General features: G+C 33.6%; 1 protein-coding gene across 10 annotated transcripts in view; it reads right to left on the bottom strand.

Annotated features, from left to right (window-relative positions):
- Positions 1 to 1,200: 1,200 nt before the first annotated feature.
- LOC106669653 (E3 ubiquitin-protein ligase TRIP12) overlaps positions 1,201 to 22,416 on the bottom strand; it is a 34,519-nt gene continuing 13,303 nt past the window's right edge. For 2 of the 10 annotated variants that reach the window (XM_014399269.2, XM_014399270.2), the window contains exons 2-34: positions 19,399 to 19,522; positions 16,873 to 17,031; positions 16,752 to 16,794; positions 16,036 to 16,096; positions 15,767 to 15,971; positions 15,404 to 15,681; positions 15,236 to 15,332; positions 12,482 to 12,591; positions 12,239 to 12,421; positions 11,996 to 12,183; positions 11,738 to 11,926; positions 11,512 to 11,673; positions 11,329 to 11,451; positions 11,078 to 11,248; positions 9,976 to 10,191; positions 9,689 to 9,918; positions 9,309 to 9,619; positions 9,090 to 9,245; positions 8,828 to 9,034; positions 8,603 to 8,748; positions 8,288 to 8,485; positions 6,693 to 6,875; positions 6,454 to 6,630; positions 6,204 to 6,395; positions 5,815 to 6,154; positions 5,569 to 5,753; positions 5,396 to 5,505; positions 5,066 to 5,321; positions 4,420 to 4,662; positions 4,176 to 4,361; positions 3,576 to 4,086; positions 1,499 to 1,706; positions 1,201 to 1,437 (exon numbers count right to left, since the gene is read on the bottom strand). In XM_014399269.2, the coding sequence (XP_014254755.1) occupies positions 1,510 to 1,706; positions 3,576 to 4,086; positions 4,176 to 4,361; positions 4,420 to 4,662; positions 5,066 to 5,321; positions 5,396 to 5,505; positions 5,569 to 5,753; positions 5,815 to 6,154; positions 6,204 to 6,395; positions 6,454 to 6,630; positions 6,693 to 6,875; positions 8,288 to 8,485; positions 8,603 to 8,748; positions 8,828 to 9,034; positions 9,090 to 9,245; positions 9,309 to 9,619; positions 9,689 to 9,918; positions 9,976 to 10,191; positions 11,078 to 11,248; positions 11,329 to 11,451; positions 11,512 to 11,673; positions 11,738 to 11,926; positions 11,996 to 12,183; positions 12,239 to 12,421; positions 12,482 to 12,591; positions 15,236 to 15,332; positions 15,404 to 15,681; positions 15,767 to 15,971; positions 16,036 to 16,096; positions 16,752 to 16,794; positions 16,873 to 17,031; positions 19,399 to 19,472 (6,087 nt within the window). In that variant the 5' untranslated portion in view covers positions 19,473 to 19,522 and the 3' untranslated portion in view covers positions 1,201 to 1,437; positions 1,499 to 1,509. The remainder of the gene's footprint in view (positions 1,438 to 1,498; positions 1,707 to 3,575; positions 4,087 to 4,175; positions 4,362 to 4,419; positions 4,663 to 5,065; positions 5,322 to 5,395; positions 5,506 to 5,568; positions 5,754 to 5,814; positions 6,155 to 6,203; positions 6,396 to 6,453; positions 6,631 to 6,692; positions 6,876 to 8,287; positions 8,486 to 8,602; positions 8,749 to 8,827; positions 9,035 to 9,089; positions 9,246 to 9,308; positions 9,620 to 9,688; positions 9,919 to 9,975; positions 10,192 to 11,077; positions 11,249 to 11,328; positions 11,452 to 11,511; positions 11,674 to 11,737; positions 11,927 to 11,995; positions 12,184 to 12,238; positions 12,422 to 12,481; positions 12,592 to 15,235; positions 15,333 to 15,403; positions 15,682 to 15,766; positions 15,972 to 16,035; positions 16,097 to 16,751; positions 16,795 to 16,872; positions 17,032 to 19,398; positions 19,523 to 22,416) is intronic. The other 8 variants (XM_024224658.1, XM_024224659.1, XM_024224654.1 and 5 more) reach the window with 8 other exon arrangements.

The raw sequence follows: 22,416 nt of genomic DNA, 5'->3' as shown, positions 1-22,416 counted from the left end.
ATTAAAATGGTTAATTAATTATGATTACTGTGACTACACACATCCAATCTAATGTCGAACTTGAACCTTGGACTTTTATCATAATTATTACGCATGCAACTAGCTTTAATTAACAAAATATCAATGTTCAGCAATTGATTACAATTTTATATTTAATTATATAAAATTTCTTATTTTGACTGAATTGTATTTTAATTCTTATAAAAGATCTGAGAACTGTGTCAATTTTAAATATGTTAGATCCTTTATTAATATATTTTTTTTAAATTAATTAAAAACATATTCTTGATTTGTGATGTATACATACCTTTTTGTAAAACCTAATCCCAATCTGCGTTGAGTGTAATTTTTGGGTTTCATATATTGGAAGTATTAAAATAATAACACAGAAAAGAAAAACAGAAAACAATAAAACATCTGTAATCAGTTTTATCAAGTTATCAGAACAAAAATTAAGTAATTAAATTTTTTATAATCTTCTATCATATAAATTTTTTTAAATATTTTTTATATTGTGGCTGGTGTAGTATCTGAAATAAATACAATCATGAATCCACAACTTAAAATAAAAATAAATGAAAGTGGTCGTTTTTGAATACTATGAATTTTTTTTTTAAATGTCTGACAGGGAAACATACGCAAAATAGATGGTCTCACCCATCACTCGTATGCAACATTTTGGAATGAATTTTGAATGGAAAACAAAAATATTTGACTATCTCATTTTTCGTTTCCAAAACAAGATATCAAGTGTTGTGTGCTTCACCTCTAATTTTAAATGTGGGTTTTTTCAATATACAAGAACATCAATATACAAATCGCTCTCTAACAAACCACACTTGAACATATTTCTAAATAGAATCCATACTTACACACAAAAATACAGACTCACACTTACATAACTTATTTCAAACTTTCACATTTTCTTGCTTTTTTAAGGCCTTTTTTAAAATTTCTTTTTATATATATATAATTTTTTTTCTTTCTTTTTTAAACATATTAACACAAATAATGTCCCTTTCATAAAATTTGCAGGTTTTTTCTTTTACCACTTTTTAATTTCTTGAAATACTCCAATAACTGAAAAAATAAGATTTTGAAACAAAAAGAAAAAATATACGCTTATCAAAATAATAATTTAAACATTTCTGACTCCTATTTCTATACTTTTGCATGATCTAGAAATGATTGAATTTCATATAATATAGTTATTATGAAATATATTTATATTTATATATATAGTATGTATACAAGTATTTATAAAGGTAGAATCACCACAGTTCGTTTGCAACCGAGATCTCTTAATCAATATTATTAATTAAATAATATTAATAGTAATAATAATTATAGTAATAATTGTATAAATGGTAGTGTGTATGTGTGAAGAGATGTACTGAAGAGTGTAACCATAAGCTCAGAAGTACACGTATGGCTAACCTGGTAACAAAATTGCCTTCATTAATTGACAAATCGTTTTTTAAACTTTATATCTAATTACCTTGGATGAGACTAGGATAAGTGGAAAGATCGTTGCCCTTCTTTGGCAGCTATACTAAGCTTCTCTCTCATTATCTCGACTGTTGAGTAGTCTGGCAGTTTGAGATAATTAACACATGTCATCACAGATGGAAGAAAATCGTCAGCATTCATATTCCCATCGATAGTTTTTCTTACTATCGTGAGGGGAGGTGTAAGCGATTTAAACCCTGTAAAATAAATGATAAATTTACAAACTCAACTCTACAAAAGGGCAGATTGTTAAAACTATAAAAAAATTGAGCACCTTGATTGACATTAAGTGAGTATTTTAAGCGGGGAACACTTATCCGATGCAACACCACTCAATGCTACCCGACGCAAATCTTAAGTCCATTTTTCCAAGATTGGATTACCCCCATGCACATTTGCCCGATGCTATGCCACGCTAACTTACTCTACGCTCTACGATCCCCATGTCCAAATTTTCGATACTTCCTTCCCTACCCCTTCAAAATCCAACGTATATAAACATCATACAGCAAAATCTCACTGGCACTCTCAACACGACACGCAAGGATGGCACAATTACACAGAAGACAAACACTTTGAGCCCTGAAGATGATCTCAATAAAAGATCGAAACGTTGGCACGATAAAGAAAATGTTTTTCTGAAACCTACATCACACCCGACCGCAACTCACGATATCTGAATAACTAATATTTATAACATGGTTTTGCTCATAAAATTTAACTAACAATTTATTTCATGGTTTTGCTCATAAAATTTAACTAAGAATGTATTTCTTGGTTTTGCTCATAAAATTTAACTAACAATTTATTTCATGGTTTTGCTCATACAATTTATTTATTATATGGCTTTGCTCATAAAATTACACCATTTTTGTCGAGTAGCATCAGAACCGGACACTCATATTTTTTGTAGTTTACTTCAAACTATGTATATATAATTTTGTAGTTATATTAATTACAACATGCTTATTTTAATGTAAACCAAATTAAACGAGATCAAAAATTCATGAATTTTTAAAAAATTATTTAATTATGATGATTAAGCAGAGAATTTATCAAAACACCAGAATATCTTTATTTAACAAAAATTAAATTTAACTAACAATTTATTATATGGTTGTGCTCAAAATAATGCATTATGAACAAAAGAGGCGTTGCGAGTGTGATACTGATTTGTGATATACGCATGGCATGTATTTGACATCGCATAGAGGTGCACACACTACTAAAACGTGGCGAGGCAGTGGGTAGCACCTAGGGTCGTCGCGCAGCGTTGCATTGGGTGTGTTCCCCCACTTTAATTACACCATTTTCAAATAATTTATCAACATGCAGTAACCTTTTTGGGGACCAGTGATGATTTATCTCATCCTCATGGTTTTTTGCCTTTTAGGAGCCCTAGCTGCACATTTACAGCATCTATTGGACTACCCTATGTGTAGCAGACACCTTGGTAGTGAATCCCACACTCGTCTGTTTCTTTACTTATCATCAACTTACCCCCTTTTTCTACCCCATCTGTTCACAATTTGACCTTTAAAACTTTTCCTAAGTTGCCAGATATTCCTTTTTCTGGAAAAACCATTCAGCCACAATATCTACGTCTCATTTGGAATGTCCTATTTTCGTGTAGTTTTTGCCCCCTGCTCTTCCTGACCCTCTACCGTCTTGTGTTTCTGATTTTTCGCCTCTTGTCTATCCATTGCTCTCAGTTTTAGTTTTCCATTGTTTACGCTCACAGTACTCATCAAAATAAATTTGAGTTTTTATTGTCTTTTATTTATTTTGTTATTTTGGTTAATATGTTTCAAAATAAATAGTCAACATTTTTTAAGTCAAATAAATTTTTGCTTAAATGTAACTTTTCTTTCTTTCTCTCCTTACAATTTTATAATATCCCAGGAATGCACTGTCAAATTTTGAACCGAACTGATGATTAATACATTATAAATCAGGCTATCAGGGCTGAGGCTTTAGGCCAGGGAATGCATTTTAGCTTCTAATCAGTCCCAAAAAGGTTAAAAACTAGTGTTACTTATATTAACGATAAATGTTTGATAACTTACCTCCGACTGGCAATCTTGGCGAACCAGTTATAAACTGTATAAAATCCCTCTGCTCCTCGGGCCCGTACGCCGAGAGGATTTCAAATAAGAATTTGATCGCGCGAGAAGTAGGGTTATAACCATGATCTGGCCGGCACGATTCGACAATGCTAGACAGCTCCCAAGAGGTAGATGAGCCGCAGAACACAGCATCGAGTTCTTGCGGGTAGAATAACACAAGATGTGATATTGGAAAGACGCACTGCATGCCTTCTCGGACGCACTCCATCTGCCGGTAGACTCCTTCGACCAGGTACCAATGTACTACAAGCTGTACAAATTTTTTTTTAATATTAAACAAATCCAAGCTAAAATTGAATGTATTACTCACTTTACAATATTCTTCTAAGTTGTGTACTGTCACTGCGATATCTTTTCCTCCCCTTCTTAATTCAATGTGTGGATAACCTGGTAATGTGAAATCTAAACTTAAACTTTCTATTGGACATCCATCTAACTCAAGAGCGTCAATCTGTGGAAGAAATAAAAACAAAACAATTAAAGAATACTTCTTTTGTATCATCAATTTCAAAAGTTAATTAAACTATTAAAAATGTGTACATTAGCGTTCTTCTCTTCCTCTGTTCCTTCAGCGTTAAGAATCTCTTTGTATCTAGCAACGACTTGCATCAGTCTGACTAACGATTTATAAACAGAAGGGTTCACATGGGCCAAATCGGTGAGGCCGAGAGAGCTCTCTTCTCCAAGCAGCCAACGGTGAAATGTCTGGCTCAGTGGCAAGTCAAGCTGAAAAATAAAATTTTATTTAAAAAAAATGGAAAAAAAAATAACACCAATGACATACCATTCTAGAATCCATGACGGCCTTGGCCATAAACTTCCCGATGAATCTAAATTTTGTCCTGAGCTTCATCAACTGTGACACTCGCGTCGATCTAGGTATTGGAGCTGGGAAGAGACCGACAGGCGAGTAGACGTAACCTTCAGGCCCACCTCCTTCGTCATGCCACAACTCAAGTTCTGACTTTTGCAATTCTTTACTAACCAAGGCATAGAACTCAAGAGTCGGTCCCAGACCTGTACCAACCTGAACATAATAAAAAAAAAAGGTCGTTTTTGTAAGTAATAAAATAAAAATATGTAATGAATAACAAAAATTTTTTAAATATTCACTTCTTGGTGCGTACATGCAGTAAATTTAAATGACTGGCCATCTAACTAGTGTAATTAAAAATTACTAAATAACAAGATTTAAACATTTGGAAAAAAAATAAATAAAAAACATATCAAATAAATGGGAATTGGCATTAAATTTTGCAATTTTGAGAACTGGAATGAAGCAACGGGAAATGCTCAAAAAATGTTGAAAAAATTACTCGATCCTCCCTCAAGTGTTTTATCATTATGCATTAAAGTTTATATGGAAAATCATTATATTTTAAGTGTTATTACGATAATATCCAAAATGATGTTTGGAATAAAACGCCCACCTCGTTTTCATATTGTACTTCCAAAAGTGCTTTACTCGAAGCCATGTCCTGAATTAACGATTCTGCTTGTTTAAGGATGTCTTCTCTTGCGACAGTGCGTTTCCTTCTGTCAAGACGTGGTGTCACCCTCTCCTGAGAGTCCGATGAGCCCGAGAGCTCAGGCGACGCATCGAGGAGTCTCTGCAGTGCCCTGTCACGGTCGAAAGCTGTCGCGTATAGAAGCAGCTGTCTCGTTTCAAAAGGCAAAAGGAATGGGCTGTAAAATAAAACGACAATTAATTCAAATTGTCAATTGAATGTTTTAAACCATTTCAGAAAAAAAATAATCACCAAGCAGCTGTAATTTGTTGAAGCCAACTTGGAAGATTTCCAGTCAATATCACCAGCGGGTCTTGTAGTTGCCTTCCGGCTTTTGCAGCTATTTTATTATTTACAAACTCCTGCAAAGACGATAATGTAAGCCAATAATATCCTATAATAATAAATATAAAAAAAAAAATTACCTGTTGATACAAAATTGGCGATCCTTGAAGAGCTGGGTACAAAGTTGTCCAGTGCATTGAAATGGCATGCAAAGCCTTAAGGAGACAAAGGACTGGCAAAGAAGCATCATTGGTAGTTACTTTATCACTAAGATCACTTACGAGGTAGCGTTCCATTGCACATAACCTTACAGGTACCTTTCCTTCTACAATCATAAATAATTTGTACTGCATTTCAAACGGACTTTTAAATTTTTAGTAAACTACCTTGCCACAATCCATCGTATTTCTTCTTTGGGGCTGCTTTTGAATTGGAGCCCTTACCCTTTCTAGGGACGGGATTACTGTTGGTAACTGGCTTGCTGGGCGTCTCATCCTCGACCACTGGTCTATAATGAACAGTGTGAGTTTGTACCCATATATTGGCACTTCCGAATGGAGCTTCCGTATCAGTGTCAGTCTCTGATTGATCCGAAGGGGCTGCTGCGGGTGAAAACTGCCTGACCGCTTGATACACAGTCATGTTGTAAGGGAGGACAGTGTCATTTATAAGAAACTGCAGCTTATGCCTTGCACTCCCAACAACCATACCGACCTGAAATGGCAACTTGTGTTTTAAATTAAATTTTAATAATCAATTAACCAATTATTAATACCAAGGTGTCATCGATGTCTTCCTCGCTATTGTCATCATCGGACTGCGATGAGTGTTTATCACGGACTTTGGCATAGCCTCTTACAACCATATACCTCTCAATCGCTTGGACGAGAGCCAGAGGGTCAATTTTAACCGTACCGCCTTTCCACTGCTTCAAACTTGTACAATCAGGGTGGCGAAATAGTTGACACTGCAAAACATGATCATCACATACGGTTCACTTTATTTTCAATTTAACATCGTCTTACCTTGAGTTGGTGGGTATTGAAAAATCTAAGTGCAGTTGTGCTACCAGCAGGGGCGGGAAGATCATGAACCTTAACTGGGAATTGTTCCAACTGGGATACACAACTGTTGAGCTTTGAAATAAGAACTTGAAGACAAGTCGGGTCAAGTGTGGTTAACTCTCTAACACCTTCTTCAAGCTTAAAATGACAATAAAATCAATCAAAATGAAACTAGTGTTTATTGCACATTTAAAACTTACTGGACATTTGGCAAACACGTGAAGGAAGGTTCTAATTCTCGAATCTCTTGATTCTGTCTTATGGGTCAAGTATTCAAGGAGAGCTTTGACTAATCCCGAATGATTTACCTCAAAAGGTGAAATATCACAGCGCATTAAGGTGTTTCTAAGTTCAATTAAGGCAGCCATTTTATCAGTACCATCCTGAAATAAAAATAAAATAAATAATTAAATATTGGGTGTTAAAGGTTTTTCATTTTTCAGAAAGAAAAATGTTTCAAAATGTATTAAATTTTTAATTCAAACTTTAATCCAACATAATTTTCTTTGTTTTCTATAAAATACTGCCAACTAGAGATGGGAAAACTGCTTTTTTTAAGAATTGGATCAAAATCGCTCACTCAGTGAAATGAATTTATCTTTTCATGAATAAACCTGCTTATGAAATGAACCTTCTTCACTTAATTCTTTGTTTTTATTATTATTTTTTTAAAATTGAAATGTATTATTGGCGATATTAAAAAAAAGGTTGAACAGTTTGTCATTTCATTAACCTAACAATTAACAACCCTGTGATTTTATTACCTTTTTCTTGTGAATGAGTGAATAAAAATAAAAATTATATAGACACATAAAAGTGCATATTTAATGTAAAATTTTTTTTTATTAAACTTAAAATAAAAAGAAATTAATACAATTTTTTTTAAACTCGCAGAACTCAACTGTAAACATTTCTTGAACCCAGGTATAACTTGTAAATAAATAAATAAGATGCATGTAATTTTGAATGCTGAGAAGAGATATCACGGAGCATTTAAACACTTGAACAAGTGAGAAAGCACAAAGGAATCTTCGGACAGCCTGAAGAGGTAAATTAGAAGAGCAGATTGGTGAGAGCGTCTGGAGGGACAAACGGGGGTTCAAGTCACTTGATGTTGGGACAAAATTCAAAATTAAGTAGCGTTGAAGAGTTGGTATTGGAGTTGAGGCGAATATCAGAGCTACCGCTCTTCTTCAGAGTGTTCATCACTCACTCGCAAAATGGGTTCACTCTTTTAATCAGCTTGTGAGCGGAGCCCCATCACTATATTTTTATATTTGTACAATTTAAATAAGAATCTTTAAAAACGTATAGCAACTCTTTTAAATCTTGAATTAATTAACTCTTAATTAATTCAAATTATTGCAGTTATTATTTAGTTGTAATTTATTATTTTTATCTGTTAAGTTTTTAAATCCTGAATTTTTATGTTTGTTCTTCTGAATGTTCAGTTTTGGGTAATTTGACCCGCTTTAACTGAAAAATAAATAAATAAGTAAATCCACGTAAATTTCCGATGCTCTTTCAAGACTGAACTCGTATAGAAAGGATTGATTCAAATGAATTTTATCTGCTTCCGTCGTACACACTGTAGTTTACTCCAGATTGAATTTTGAGATCAACCCCTTTCTTAGCAATCTATCTGAATAAGGTTTTTCCAGGATAGAACTAACAGGGTTAGCTGGTAATAAAGGATTGCCTTTATAAGGGTGAAAGTTGACATTTGAAAAAACAGAAAAAAAAAAAGATGGTCACACCCAATAAATATTATATATTTTATACATTTGAAAGTTACCTCTGCTTGAAGAGCTGATATGGCTTGAGTCAAGCTAGTTAATATCCTGTTCGGATCTTGCAGGCCTTCAGAATTTTCACAAGGGGTTGAATAATTTGCAATAAACTTTGAACTCCTCTCTCGGACCCAAGTCCTAACCTTTTCTCGATTACCGGCCCAAAGGTTTGAAGAGCTAGCACATTTTGCCAGAGTGGATTCCTAAAAAACAATATAAAACTTGCACATTATGCGTATGTTTGGAGATTGTGATCTTTAAATAGTCGTTACATAACTATCACTAAATATTACACATTATGCATATTTTTTCAAACTAACCTTGAGGTAAGTGACTTTTTGGAAATTTCTCTCTGACGCCCGACCCCATCTTGCAGGGTTGAGCGATGCTAAGAAGTTGCTCGTTTTTGAAGATGCTCCTGACATACGTGATCTTGTACCACGGCTACTTAAACTTAAATTATTTGCTAAAAGGAAATAAATTATATATAATATTAAAAAAATTAAAAATATACTTACAAAGAATTTTATTAATATAAAACTAACCATGCTTATGCTTTGTAAATAGTTCATGAACAGTCGATTCTTCACTGACTTTAGAGTGTTTTTCGCGTTTTGTACTCCTTTTTGGTTTTCTCAATTCCCTCATCCTTCTAGTTATTGGGGAACAGTCACTCAGAGGCATTTCTTCCTCTTCAACATTAGCCCCTTCTTCATTCTCATTCTGTCCCTCATTTGCGTTTGCTTCAGAAGCTGAAATTTAACAAGTTAAGAAAGTCTTTTTAATCAATTATTTTTCTTGACTTACAAAGTTTATAGGCAGCTCCATTTGGCGTACTGCTAGCTGACGACGGACCTGGAGTAGATGAATCCATAATTGAAGAAGATTCGTGAATGGGTTTGGAAGGGGAAGAGCCGATGGGCACTGCTGGGTCAGCTAACTGCTTAATCTCATGCATAACACCTAACAATTAAAAAAAAAATTGATTAATGTTGCTGCCATGTTGAAATATTTGTGACTTGTTACCTTCTCGAGTGAAATGTACACTAAACACTTCGGGAAGCTTCTGCATGAGAATTTCGGCGATTTGAAGTGCTGATACTACTATTCTAAGATCTTGTGATGCCATCATTCCTGCGAGTTGACTAGAAACTGTTTGAGCTTTAAGAACTTCCTTAAGAAGTTCTGGAGAAGCGAAATAGACCATTCTGAGCAACGCTTTTAAACATTTACACCTGACTGCAGGCCCAGCTGAACTTGAATAGACTTCGTAGAGGACACTGAACAAAGATTTGATAAATGCCCCTGCGACATCTTTCAAATTGTTATCGATATTGCTGGAAAACAAATAAATTATGAAATGCTAGGACAAAAAATTAAAAATAAAAAAAATAAAAAAAAGATACCTGTCTTCTACTGGAATGCCATTGTTGTTATTTGTTTGCATAACTGAATAATTGCTTGAAGTAGAAGTAGTTGACTGCTGTAAAAGTGCTTGAGGTCTAGTAACTCTTCTTTCTATAGGTCTCGATGTCCCTGTATCTTCGTTGATTTGCTGCATTGATTGGAAATCTACGGTATAAGTCCTTCCTAAAGTTGAGAGTGACATGTCTTCTTCACCGGATTGATGTGCTTCCTGGAATTGAATCAAATTTGAATTGGCAATCGATTAGATCGACTTTTGTAAAATTACCTCGATGATTCTAGAATCTATAGGAGTATAAGCATGCCACACTCCCATGTCATCCCTCCAAAGCCAAGTGACAGCTTCTGGTACTGATTTCGGGCTTGGTCTATCTAAAAGCGTGTCAACGGCAAATAGAGCATGTTGAGGCAATCTCGGCATCAGCTCGCTGATCAAGCAAGTCATTTCATAAACCTCTTGAGGGGATCTAGCAACCAACTCAATCTAAAAATTAACACAAAAGTTAAAATTCAATATACTGAATATTATTTAACCTTAAAGGCTCAATCTATATTAAAATGGAATGGGCCGGTGGGACACTCAGGTGTGTTCAAACTCCTTTATTTTCTTTGATACTTGGTGAGGAAATGTTCTACCTGCTCTATCCGGCCTCAATTTGACCCAATGAGTTCCGATTACTAGATTTTTTTAAACTTATAGTGTCCTAGTTTTTCGAGCAGATAGTGCAGGTCCTGGCCTTGGCTACAAGGCCATAAGACACTACAGTATTGAATATTTTAACACTTTCTGTACGCAGAGGCATGTCCGAAGTTAACATCCAATGGGCCGGTGGACGATCTTATACGTCCTTCACCATTCATTTTTTTCTCGTGATTTGTGGGGGTAAGCTTTGTGTGAAAACGTTCTACCTGCCTCTATCGGCCTCATTTGGAACCAAACTATCCTATAATGCATTTTGGCTAATTCGTTCTGATCCCATTTTTTTTTTTTTTTTTTAAATGTCCCAAAATTCAGCAAAACACTTAAGTATATGTTATTAATGACATTTTCATGCATTTATTTCTTCAAATTGATTTATCAGAACCTATTACTTACAGTTAAATTATTGATTTAAGATGTTTTGGAGCTTTTATGACTACTTATTAGTATTATAAATAATTATAGTTTGTTGCTATTAGGGATGTCTAAGGAACAACCCTATTTTCAGATAAAACTAGTAAAATACTGTCAAGGACAAAGTGATGTGGAAAACAGGTTCTTGAATAATGAAATAGTTTGGGTATGCTCCTGGAGCGTCCTACTTTTTCAAGCAGGTAATGCGGGTCCCGTGCCGGCTAAATGTGAAGTGTTAAGCGATTGTATAAATTACCTCCCCCTGAGATGTATCGGCTCTTCCAGTCAGCAAATAGCAAAGCGTCTCTGCAATATTATTTTTCAGAAGAGTCAGAGATAGCTCTGGGCAGTTCGCGCACATCGTAGTCAGCATACGCACAACTGTGATGAATGTGCCGGTGTTTATAAGAGGCGGTGAAACTACCAACTAAAAAAATAAATAAAAGTACATTAATTAAATGTTTAAAATTGAAAATAAGTTTTGGATAATTTATTCAGATTACTTACCAATTGCTGCAGATTGGTTAAAAGTTCACTATTCGCAATTTGCATCAGCTTAGAAGGATCGGACTGCAAACTGTCTGTTAGTCTGCTTAAAGCTAGGCATACACTTTCAACACTCTTTTGGTCCTAGAATTATAGTTACAAATTTTATAAACAAATTAATGGTTTAATTTGTAATTTACTTACCTGATGTGTAAGTCTACTTGACAAAAGTGGGATTGACTGAGATACAAGGGGTAATTCTTCTGGGAGAAGATTGTGGCAACAATTTGCGGTAATGGCAAGGGCAGCTCTTTGTGCATTAATACTAAAGAAATCCAGGTACATTAAACAGGCCCACACTCCACGCTGAAAATGTTTTCATGTTAAAATGCTGTCGGAAAAATTTGAAAATATTTAATTGTATACTTACAGCTTGAAGAATGGCTTTGCTGTGCCTCCTTGAGAGCATTTCGAGTGCTGTGAGAGACTGCTCAGCAACATCCATGCACTGAATAGCTTGAAGTTTTTCCAAAAAAACAGGTACAGCGTCTAAAACTACTGCTGATGATCTTGGTAGAGCTTCCATCATGTAAGTAAGGGCTCTGCAAGCTTGGTTCATCTAGTTCAAAAAAGAAAATTGTTATAAACTATTTTTTTTCTTTTAAGTATAACAAGTAGAAAAAACAACCATATCAAAATTATGCTCCATATTGAGGAGAGCAATTAGAGCAGGAACAACTTGCTTTATAGGAAATCCAGCCAATGTATCTTCATTACCCATGACTAGCATCTGACACATTTCAATCACTGCTTGCATTTGTTGCCCCTCATCGGACGTCGCTTGAAGGCCTTGAAGCAACTGCTGGGCTTTGGTTGCTGTAAAACAAACCCGTGAATATTCAATTTTCTTTATAAATCTTTAAAAGCTTACTTGTGTTGGTTCCAATCGTACGATGAAGGAGGTGGTGCATTCTCGGCGCGAGAGCACCGAATAAGTGAGGTGGGAGACCCCTTGCTTCCAAAAGCGCTTGTAAGCGTCCGACTTCAGAATCATCACTCTCGGAATCGATTCCGCCGCCTGTACCTCCCCCACCTACAGAACCATTCCCGGTACCTGTGAATTGTAAAATGTTATTGTCTTCCTTCGAATAGAAAAAGGATAAATTATTTTTACCTGAAGGTGTTGCATTGTCACAGGGAGGCTGCTCTTCAGCCATGTTACTACAATCACCAACTTTGCTGCTGTTGGAAAGTCCTCCACCTCCACCCCCTCCCCACCGCCTACTAAAAATTAATTTTACAAATGAGTTACTAAATAAAACCATCATTATTAAAAACTAAAGAAATAAAAAAAGAATAATAAATAAAAAAATATGTCGTTAAATAGAAAAAGATCTAAATTTTTTGTCATACTTGAAAAACTAACTTGTTGACTTTTATCAGACTGAATAATATGATGTACATAATAACAATAAATAATGCATATTACTAATACTGAGAATAACTTGCTTGTAGTGATTTTATTAAAAGAACAAAAACATCGTTAGCTCACTGCGCAGCAATTGTTTGCTATACAGAAGTGGCCTCTCCCTAAAATATTTGGATCTAATCATATGCTGAGGACAGAAAAACTGCATTAAGGTTTTCTAGTATGGGGAAAACTTTTCGAAGAGAAAACATAACCAATTGTAGTAAAAGTGAAAAGCTAAAAATTATTATATGCATACTTTTTTTTAATTCTCCTGATTTTTACTTTATGGACGTTAACTATGTCTTTAATAATTATTATACTCTTGTCTCTGAGAAGGGTTAATTTTCTTATTTAATTTTTTAAAATTATAATTGTAATATTTTAGAAATATATGTTTAATCATGATTAGAGCCTGAATTTGTATGCATTTTGTACTCAAAATAGTAAAATACACAAAATGAATGACAGAGAAATCGTGCAAATTATGTAAATATTTTTTTCATAGACTTTTTATGGTCTAGTGCATATTCATTTAGAAAGGATAAAATTTCAGTCACACAAAAAATTTTATAATTAGAAATATTATACAAATAAAATTATTGTTCATGATTGAATTAAAATTGAAGATTGTACAGATTTCGAATTTTGTTTCTGTACAACTACAGAGTTTATTGCTTGAAAAATATCTGTACAAGCCTTGAAAAAGACCTTTCAACATAGACAGAGAAGATGGGACATATTTATTGGAACTTAAAATTGATCTTTGATTCTGAGTATAACAACTTAATTGTTTCCATTTAAGATTTCATCAATTTGCCACATTTCAGTCAATGTGGTACTTATTTTTTTTTAACAAGAGTTCACAATGGCAGAGTATATCAACTCTTGGGGTGTTTTTTTTTTGGGGGGGGGAGGGGAGCCCATTTGTAAGAATGTCGGGGTCAAATGCTGGATTCGAACCCGGGACCCTTTACCTTACAGTAATGGGCGCCACGTCAATGCCTAAACCGTTGCAGCCACCGACTTCAACATGGTACTTTAATAATGAATTTTTAAAATTTAATTTATCATATAATTCCTGCATCGTGGGGGGATTTAATTAATTTATGTTTTATGTTGAAAGGAAAAATCCAGCCGACTGTTTTTAGAAATTGAAGTTTGAAACTGAAGAAAAAGGCATTTTGCTTAGGTTTACTGGTTGAAAACTTGAAAGAAGATGACACTGAGTATTTTTATGTTTCAAATGGTTCCTATATCTACAACCTGTCTATTCCAGAAAAATTAATCTTTCAAAAAAGGGAAAAAGTTTTAAGTTTTGTTCCTGGTAAGTTAACTGATATTGAAATTAAAATTGTTATTATTCCTTTAATGTTCTTAGTTGTGTAGTTTATTTTTATTTTTCTGAGCATTCAAAATGATTTCAAATTTTCGAATTTATGCAATATTCTTCAAATATGCAGAATAAAATTTGGCTCACCATACTACAGAGGTATGATTCGGATTAATTTCTAATCATGAAGGTCCTAAGTGTTAACAAAAAGAGCGCAATTACATACAAATATGGGCTCTACTCATTATCTAGATAGCTAAAGAATTTGTTAAATTAAGCTGTTGAAAATATGTAGAAAGAAGTAAACTAGTTAATTTAATAATTTTGAATATAATTACAGTAAAACCTCCATTATCTGGGTCCTGGGTCTCCTGATACATATAATACAGGTATATTTTGCATATACATTCGGTATATATAAGTGTCACTTCTTATTTGATCTTATGTCTTGTTCCTAACTCCTACCGGTCTGTTTTTACATTCAGTCATTACGGACGGCGGTTGTTCTGGCTTAATGCACTAAACCCTTCCCTATTTGCAGATGTCATTCCAAAAACCTGCGTATCTTCTGCAAAACCCACCTTTTGAAGCTTGTTTGGGTGTTGGGGGTATTTTTGGAATGAAATTGGTATCACAGCCTTTAGTATCAAAAACTGTTTTCGATTTGACCTTTTGGAAGTTTTTAGACTTTTTGAAGAAAAAAAAAATTTAATCAAAAAGTTTTCTGTTATATACGTATTAATCAAAGTAACATAAGTGCGATGCGTGTCTTCTTAATTCACCTTTAAATTAACACTTCAAAAAAATAAATTCCATTTATACAGGTTTTTTATTTTCTGTAGACTCTGTCACTACCCTGGAAAATGGAGGTTTTAATGAAGCAATGAAACGGATCAATGCAAACATGATCTATGATGATTTTAATAATTACTTAATACTTAACAATAAAATGTAGTTAACGTCAAAAAAGCAACATTAGTAACAAGAATTCCATGTACTTGGTAATACATAAGTGTCTCCAATAGTTTAACAAATAATTAAAATTTTCTTTGAATTTGTTTGACACTTATATATTTTTGTATATTTCTTTCTTATTTACTAGAGAAAACACGATAAAAAAATATTACCATGTCACCCACCTCGTTGAAGTACAGGATCCCGTGGTTGCTGTGCGTCTACAGCTACTTTCTTTGTCAACTCCCTCACTGCTACTACCCTCTACCCCTGTTAGACAAATTAAAAGTTATAAATTCATCATCACAGATTTAGCTTAAAACCAAGGATAGTCATGTGACCTGCAGCGTCCTGAGTTGTGCTATGTTTCTTGTTTTTATGGTCAGTGTGCTTGGACAAGGGTTTGTTTTGAACTTGTGAGCGAAGAGAGTAATGATTAAGGAGTTTCTTCACACCGCTAAGCTCTCCACCAGCCCTGCTACCGCTACAACCACTACTGCAACTACTACTGCTACTGCAAGAGCCTTGGTGGCCTTTATTCGAAATGCCTTTTTTACTTGTGCCAGCGGATGACTTGTCTCCCGCACTGGACACAGACCTGTAGATGAGGCTAATTATTCTAATTTAAGATAATTCCAATGAAAATTAAGCCATTTACAAATATTACATCTTTAAATTAATTTTATTGCGTGCATTGACATTACCTTGACCTTCTATCCTGTTTGTGCGGTTTTGATCCCGCTTTGTCCCCTTGGGATCCCAAGAAAGAGGTGGAAGGTTTGTAGTCGGATGGCCCCACTTTGTTACTAGAAGTACCGACTACGACACTTCCAGGGCCCCGAGGCACCAGGCTCCCCGTGGTGCCTCCTTTTTGTTGCAAGTCTCCCTTAAACCTCTTACGAAGTACTTCTACAATAAAAAAAAATTGACCAGTTTTCAAAATGCCTCTTTAAAAACATGAGATTCAACTTACCTGAAGAGTCAGAATTGAGGCTAGCCTTCAATTCCAAATCGCGTTCTTTTCTTGAATTGGCCTACAGGCAAAAATACGATATATTGTGAAACAACATAGGTGTGCAAGGTGATGAAACTATAAGCTTAATCGTCTCTGACCATCCATTAATCGCTATTATTATTTATTATTACTTTGGCATCAATAACGACCAATCTCTTGATATAGTTTAACCAGAATGCCAAAAATTGCCTGATGGACAAAGCTAGTGAGAGAGAATACAACAAAGATAATCAGAGATGATACTGCTAAGATAAGATTTTGTGCCAACAAGTAAAGTATGAAAATAAAAATACTAAATAATGCTAGAGAATATAATTCCCATCAACTATCTGATATAGGTCTTCACTGATTGTTAAAAGCAAATAAATACTACATTATTATATATTTTCTTTTCTATTTTTCTATTCAATGTTAAAGAAGATCTTAATTTTCTTTATCTCTTTTTCTTCTAATCGTAATCCCTTTCTTTATTTATCTTTTACTATTGTGCTGTACTTTCTTTTAATATAGAAAGAATCAACTGAACAAAACTGAGTGTCTCCATTTTAAAATAATAATTTCTAAATTTACAATTGATTATTTTTTTATTGATATGAACAAGACTTTCCTCTTACATATTTCAATAAATTTATCTTTTTAAAAGTAAAATTTTATTTTGAATGCACAAAACTTACACTACTGTTGCTACCCTTTTTTCTCGTAGCGTCTGACGGTTGGCTATTAAACAAAAGACAAAAAATTAACAAGATTGTAATTTAGTTAGTGTCGAATAAAAAATGACATCGATTAACAAACCTGCTCTCCTGATCTGGTAAGTGGCTGACAAGGCGTGGACGTTTTCTCTCTTCGGAATGTTCCTCGGATGAATTCGCCTGTGTGGGGTTGTGTTGCGATGTTTTGTCCACAAGAGACCTCCGTTTTAAGCCCCGGCCCACTTTCAACCCACGCCCAATGCTAAAGGTAAGAAGTAAATATTTGAACTTAATTTACAAATTATAATAATTAACTTGTAGAGAGAAATTATTTATTATGACAAGAAAAGAAGAAACTCATTAACTCTGATTAACAATATACTGAGGCGTATTCTGTTAAGAGTAAACACAACTTTTGCCCTCTTGGGTAATCAACTTTGATTATAATACATCTGACAACAGATCAAGAGTAAATATAGATCAATAAGGAAAAACCGAATATTTTATTTTAGAAAATAATAAAAGGTTTGAATTTAAAAATTTTCAAGAAGAAACATTTGTTGCAAAATAATACAATTCCTTTTACTTCGTTCAATCTTTTGTTGTTTTACAACTTTAGATTATAATGAAAAGTGTTATGGCTTCGGAGCCCAACAGCAGTTCTGGGTACTTAGCTTTATTTTGAAACTGATCACTCGTGATTTAATTTTTAAGGAACAGTGAAACTTCCGTTAACGGACACCTCTAAAAAGCAGACACCCTTGAATGAACCTTTCTGATTCCCTTGCATTTCCCCACTAGTTTCTTCACTGTAAAATCTTCTATAAAATGGTTACACCCAATAACGGACACGGACATCTTTTTCAACTATATTCTGACCCCAAAACTCTCCCAAAAGCGGACAGCAGTCTCCCAAAAATTAAAATTTTCTGAGAAACTCCACTGTTTTGCCTATGTGTTTTGTTCACCTTCCAATCCAGTCCTTTGTCTCGCATTTTGCAAACAAGTTTACATACTTATTTTCATTTTGACCTCAAAATTCAACGCAAAAATATCAAATATGCCTTTCTGCAAGTTTTTGAAACTTAAACTATAATTAAAGTGGGTGAAAGTCAAAAACTAAGTATGCGAGACTTGCTGCAAAGTTTTCCATCGGAAAGACCCAGACAAGTGAAATTCTAAAGAATAGAAAGAAACTTCTAAGATGAATTTTATGAACACGATAATGAATGAATAAAACGTTTGATTCGGCCATAGACCAGGATGTATTTGAATGGTTTTGCCATGCTCAGGCTGGGAACACACCACTGGTCTTGATCGGCTTACATGAGAAAAGGCTTTAGAAGAAGCACAACATTTAGGGCCAACGGGTTTTAAAGATTTTCAGTGCGACAAATTTACAACGCAAATTTATTGGATGAACATCAATAGACACTGAGATTATAGAAAACGACAGATAAATTTTAACAATATTGAACCGATTTTAAGCTCAAAACATTTGTAATTGCGATGAGTTCATCACTGTAAGGTAAAGGTCCCGGGTATGAATTCAGCGGCCCTGCATTTGAACCCGACATACTTATAAACTTTTTTTTTCCAAAAACACTGACAACCCAAGGGTTCAAATAACCTAACAGTTGAAATAGCGTTGTAAAAAAATAAGTAAACATCTAATGAAAGGATTAATTACATATTTTTTTATTAAATTCTTTCAAGAAGTAAATAATAAAAAGAAGGAAAGAAAAAAAAAGTGATGACACTGCCTTATTTTTTGGTGCACTTCCAGATAAAACTATGGGATTAATAAAAATAAAAAAAGTGGTGTCTGGGAGGAAAAGTTTGAAAGGAATGAACTTTGCTCTTATGCACAAATATGCTCGGTGAATTTGAAAACCCTCTGGTCATGGGAAAGGCTAAAATCCTCCGTGTTCAAAGGTGTCGATATTTTGTAGTCTTCATTGTGGCTTATCTTGTAATACTAATTTTTTTCCACTCTTATCCCAAAAGTGGACACCTCTGTACAGCAGACAATATTTCAACCGTTATACGGAAGTTTCACTGTATATACTTCAGCTAATTTGGACAGGCCATAAAAATAAATCAATTTAAATAAAATAATTTGAAGAGGTGATCATTCATATCCACCACTTGGATGATAATAATTCTGTATGCTTCCTGATTTTTAAAAAAATATTTTTGATGACTAATTAAAGAAAGAAGAACACACAAGAAAGATTGCTTGATTTGTAATAGGTTAGAATTAGGCCAATGTTTGATTTTTAGGGGCATTCAGCCAAAGTAATATCAATCCTCAGAGTGCCACTGGGTTCAAATCTATGATCCTCTCAGTGATGAGTTGCCATGTCAATGGCCAAAACCGTCATGGCCACAGGCCGAAATAGTAAAAGTTTTGTATTAAACTTTGACTTAGCAAAAATTTAAATTTATTTACATATTTTTGATTTTTAGAAAACAGAAATAAAACAACGGTAATAGCTCCAAATAAAATTTCCCTAGTGGTTACATCAATTAAGTGTATATTTGTCAATTTAAATTTAAAACAATTGAATAGATAAAACAACATTTAAAAATAAAATTGCGCAAAATTGAAATGTAGCGAGCAAATTACCTGAGGGTTGAAGTTACCGAGTCGGGCGGGTGATTGAGGTGACTGTTACCCCCTTGCCTACCCTGTTCTGCCATAGACTCCAAACTCCCTCCAGTAAGGCATGCCACAACACAATCACAAGAGCCTGGAACAAGGAAGAACAAATAAATCAATAGAACAATTCAATCTCATCCCTTCAATACAGCATCTGATTAATTTGACATAATGTTCAAAACTTGACCCGCTTCAAATTTCTATATTTTTTATATATGTAATTTTCCTACATACTAATTTCAAAATTCTATTTAGGTAGAGGAGAAAGAATTTTGAAAAAGGAATTACAAGAATACAAAGGAAACCTGCTCAAAATTAAAAACTAAAGTAAAAGAATGAGTTAAAATTTAATAAACGTGAAACTGTAGTTGCAATGAAAATTCTGTGGTTTTTGGGTAAAGTGGTATGTGTGAATTTTTTCAATGTTTAGCAAACACCACTCGCAATTTCACTAAACTTAGGTCCAAATTAACCAATCAAAATTGCTCAAATACCAGACATTTCTTTTTGACTTAAATGAAGCAAAAAATCCAATTTTCACAAAAATAGACTCGAACCCTTTGACCCCAAACATCATAGAATTAATGTGTTCAAATGAAATAAAAATTAATAGATTTACCCAGTATTGATCAAAAGTACGTTTACTCATATTATGCAATTATTTATATTAAAGTAATAATCCAACTGTACATAATATGATTCTAACATTTGTATTTATATACTTTTGTAGGTCATATTAGCCAAAGTATATTCATTTGAAGAAATTGATTAATTATTTTTATGCAAAGTGAGGTTGAGATGGAAAGTGTATAAGTGGGACCAAACCCACAACCTCTGGATAAATACCCCAAAGCTGTACGACTTGAGCTATTGTGGCGTCGATTCCTGATAATCCATGTTTACACAATATTTGAATATTGGCAACAGAAGAGGATAATTTAAATAGCTATAGGTTGAGATGATGAGTTTGTGTCGTGGTGACCAAAGTCACGACAACTCAAGACTAATCCGGATGTAGTGGGTTAAAGTCCCGCTTGCAGTGCTTTTTCATCACAATCACACTTTGCATACAACTAATTACTCTAATATTTGTTTTCTTTTCATTTAGTTCAGCCACTTGCATTATACTATGTTTTCATCTTTTAACAAGAAATGAATTTACAAAAAGACAAATGAAATCTAAAAGGAATCCATCATTTTAGAATTTTATATTATCTAAACCAGGCTGTCAAATTCGTATCAATTATTGTTAAAACTGATAAGAAATGATAAAATGTTAATAAAACAAAACAGTGCTGTTAAATAAAACAGGCGTTTTTTTTATAATAATCTTCTGTTATTAGGCTTAGTGTTTAAACTAAAACATCATTCCTTGCAACTTGCTCATCTCTAGATATCTCAAGGATGATCAAGGCGTAAAAATTAATGACTGAAAATTCTATCAGTCCGTATTAATTTTATATTGATTGTTTAGTAATATGTATTAGCACAACTTATCATGTGAATTGTTAATCAAATATAGACAGTAATTATGCTATTTTAATTGTACGAATTTTTCCACAAGCTATGTTTAAAGATTACAAAATACTTTATTTTGCAGAACGAATGTTTTTCCCTTGTTTATCACGTTTTGACACATTTGCCTATCATTTAATGAAGTGTTACAAAGGCATGCTTATTCTCTGGTGTGTTGAAACTACAAGCGGGGACTTAATTTCTTAAGTCAATTAACATAAATAAAAATGGGATTAAATTAGAGAGTACTGACGATTTGAGTGGCCGAGTCGGTCTTTAAGTTTGTCATGTCAGCAAATCACTGTTCGGTACATGTTGCCAAGATAGCAAAATAATCAAAAGTTTAACAACAAACACTTGTTTTTTAAAATCAAGTGACTTGAATCAGAACAAATTAAATAAAACAATATTAAAATTTCTTGCGTAAAATCAGGCTGCAATACAATGTTGATCCTAGAATAGGAAAACTTGTATTAACTGTTTTCAATTAGAAAAAAAAAACTATATTTACAATATATATAATATAATAATGAATATTGTATATTTTCTCTTTGTAAAATAAAATAATGCCAGCTGAGATGTGTTCCAAAATTAAACAGCCCATTATTATAATCAACACCACAGGATAAGTTACTGTAAGTTCCAATTTTCAAATGGTTAATACTTGGTTAAAAATCATTTGGTGTCTCAACAAGACTAAGTCAAGTTCAATTAGAAAACCAAATTATTCAATAGGATACAAGTTTCCTTTTAATTTGTTTTTCTGTTAATACCACACAAAAACAAAGTCTCCATACATTCATCCTTATTAAGATCTTGTGCTCTCTTTCAGGTATGTAGGTAAAGATTTCAACATCGGTGAAACATCAGAAATTAGAATCAAACTATTTATAAATAAATTTTGTGCATTTTTTTCAACAAAGATGAACTCCAAAAAGTTGGGCTATTTTGCAGCATATCAATTATTGTTAATAATTCTATATGCTTATGGTTCAGAAGGATCAAGTATGTCGTTTCTGTTTCAACTTGGTGAAATTAAGATGTATACACGTAAGGGGGCTTTAACCCTATCAAGATGTTCAACGATCTTCGTTTCTCAAGTGAGGTTCAGAGAGCGTGATATCGACCTCTACCCTCTTTACTTTAAAATTCAAGTTCATAGCATAAGTTATTAATCTTAGTGCTAGTTAGAGTGGAAAATTTAAATAAAACACCGTTGTTTACAGTTTTAAGCAACACACTGCTTCTTTGGAAGTTTTATCTAAAAGTGAAGAGACTGGAGCGGGATCATGCTCGCAGTACCTGAGAAGAGGCTCTCAGCAATGAGATTATTCTATACTTGTTGACACACAGAACCTTACTGAGGGAAGCAAGGTAAGAATCTGTGAAAAGTTTCAACATGTGGTTTATTAAATCCATTATGTTTAATGGTCTGAATGACCAAATTACTTCTTTCAAATTATTAAACTT

Source organism: Cimex lectularius, unplaced genomic scaffold (assembly GCF_000648675.2).
Source record: "Cimex lectularius strain Harlan isolate CLEC.00 unplaced genomic scaffold, Clec_2.1 scaffold8, whole genome shotgun sequence".
In the NCBI taxonomy this organism is placed as follows: Eukaryota; Metazoa; Arthropoda; class Insecta; order Hemiptera; family Cimicidae; genus Cimex; species Cimex lectularius.
This window is presented reverse-complemented; position numbering and strand designations above follow the sequence as displayed.